The sequence below is a fragment of the Panthera onca genome, chromosome X (genome assembly GCF_046562875.1).
Source record: "Panthera onca isolate mPanOnc1 chromosome X, mPanOnc1 haplotype 2, whole genome shotgun sequence".
NCBI classification, from domain to species: Eukaryota; Metazoa; Chordata; class Mammalia; order Carnivora; family Felidae; genus Panthera; species Panthera onca.
This window is the reverse complement of record NC_138357.1, coordinates 17,624,349-17,626,133: the sequence shown is the minus strand read 5'-3', so window position 1 is coordinate 17,626,133 and position 1,785 is coordinate 17,624,349. Positions and strand designations below refer to the sequence as shown.

At 53.4% G+C, this 1,785-nt stretch overlaps 1 protein-coding gene across 2 annotated transcripts; it reads left to right on the top strand.

The window, feature by feature from the left end:
• The first annotated feature begins 377 nt into the window (after nucleotides 1-377).
• On the top strand, nucleotides 378-1,512 carry LOC145713675 (embryonic testis differentiation protein homolog B-like). 2 transcript variants are annotated; one of them, XM_081792578.1, is made up of 3 exons: nucleotides 406-604; nucleotides 994-1,039; nucleotides 1,127-1,512. In XM_081792578.1, exon 3 carries the CDS (start codon nucleotides 1,170-1,172, stop codon nucleotides 1,350-1,352), a length of 183 nt encoding a protein of 60 aa, XP_081648704.1. In that variant the 5' UTR covers nucleotides 406-604; nucleotides 994-1,039; nucleotides 1,127-1,169; the 3' UTR covers nucleotides 1,353-1,512. The 2 variants fall into 2 exon arrangements, with proteins under 2 accessions (XP_081648705.1, XP_081648704.1); XM_081792579.1 differs by lacking the exon at nucleotides 994-1,039 and having other exon boundaries at nucleotides 378-604.
• The last annotated feature ends 273 nt before the right edge of the window (nucleotides 1,513-1,785 follow it).

The window sequence follows — 1,785 nt, the reverse complement described above, 5'->3', positions numbered from 1 at the left end:
CTTATTTTCTTATGTGTTTAACTGATGTCAGTCAACCTTTCCTGATCTACTTCCTGGGTGTCTACTTTGGTTCTCCTAAGAAGGAAATCCATTAAGAGAAAGGCAGTTTTGCCACTGTCTTGTGTTAGTCGGACACTGATAATAGTTGCCATCCCTTTCTGAGGTCTTTTAGAGACTGAACTCCGTATCTTAATGTCTTGACGTGGTTCTACTCGGTTTGGGACGACAGCTTGGAGGCTGGGCCCTCCCTGCCTCTCAGGCAAAGGAGGTCTGACCTGGTTCTCCTAGTCCTCGACTGATCCAGGTGTCACTGAATGTGGGTAACAACTGACCCCCCTCCCCCGGCCCCGGCACCACTGGCCCACTTGCAGTTTTCAGCCGTGAACCAGTAGTAACCAAGGTGATCGTGTCCAGCGCTCGGAACTTGCGTGTGGTCAAAAGGTTCTGAGAGCCATTGTGAGTCACCGTGACACCTCTGGGCTTAGCCAGTCAGGCCCTGGGGCTCAGGGCAGGAAGGATAAGACGAGGAGGAGAAGAATCCTCTCTCTCACTCCTCGACCTCTCTTCCAGACGTTCCTGAAGCGAGAGCTCGGTGGTCTGAGAGGTAAGATATCCATATCCACCAATAACATGTAATGTTTCTTTGTGACGTTACCATGCCCACCCACCTGATGACCCCCAACCCTACTGGATAAAACGGGCACTGCGTCGGGTTCAGAAATACAGCACAAAGCTTTTGGGGGGGGCAGTCTGGGGGTCGTGGTAGGGATCAGGGGTGTGGGGGTCAAGGTCAGGTATTAGGGGTGAGTGCGGTCTCCAAACGCAGTTTGTCATCACACTCACAGCGCTTGTCCTTTGCTCCTCCGGGCCTTACACAGATCCTTTCCTTAGGAAAGGATCCTTTCCTTAGATTCCTAAGGATCCTTTCCTTAGATCCTTTCCTTCTTGAAATGCCTGGAGTGGATTCTCTTTAACTGTTCTTGCCTGTTGCAGGGAACAAGGCAGATAAAGCGATCTCTGAGGACTACCCTGGAAACAGGTGCATGTGGTGGGGGGGTGGCGGGGGGAAGAGGCCCCTGGGTCCCCTGGGTCCCCCGGGTCGATTGACTTTCATCATCTTTTCCAGGAGTGGTGCTCCTTCGTGAAGCCGTCTGTGGCGTCAGCGAGTCATGGAGAAAGAAAAACCTGAAGTGAAACCCAGCACACCCGCACCCAGCAACGAGGAGAAGACAACTAGACCCTCAAGACGCCCCAGGCCTTCCCAAAATATCCTGTGCTTTTTACTGAATAGGCAGCTGGGGAGGCACAGAAGTGACGTGGACCTGTCCACGTGGGTGTGGATGCTGGACTGAGCCACGCCCCGGTGCAGGTGGCCCCTTCCAAACAGCCATGGGTCTTGCCTGCTCACCCCCACCCCCGCCCCCACCTCTTGAAAATGCGAAAGAAAAATTGATTTAAAATAACAAACACCTCTCTCGTGTCAGCTCTTGAAATAAAAGCTGCGTTTTCCTCCTTTTGGTTCGATGTGTTCTTATTGCCCGAACAGCGTCCTTAGGTCAGTGACACTGGACAGGGGATCTTACTCATGGTCACACGGAGTGCAGGAGCTCTCCTACACCGGGGGATGGCGAGGTCACACTGCAGGGCAGGTCTCTTCCACCTTTAACCCGGGACAAAAGGGAACCGCGATGTGGAAGCAGGTCCCTCCAGGAAGGGAGACTCCTCTCCCTAGGCGGTTTTGAGACACCCTCTGGGTTCCCCTGGAAAACCCAGGTACTAGCCTAG

Coding starts and splice junctions, on each gene's coding strand:
- LOC145713675 (XM_081792579.1), top strand. CDS start 1,170: ATGGAGAAAGAAAAACCTGAAGTGAAACCCAGCACACCCGCACCCAGC.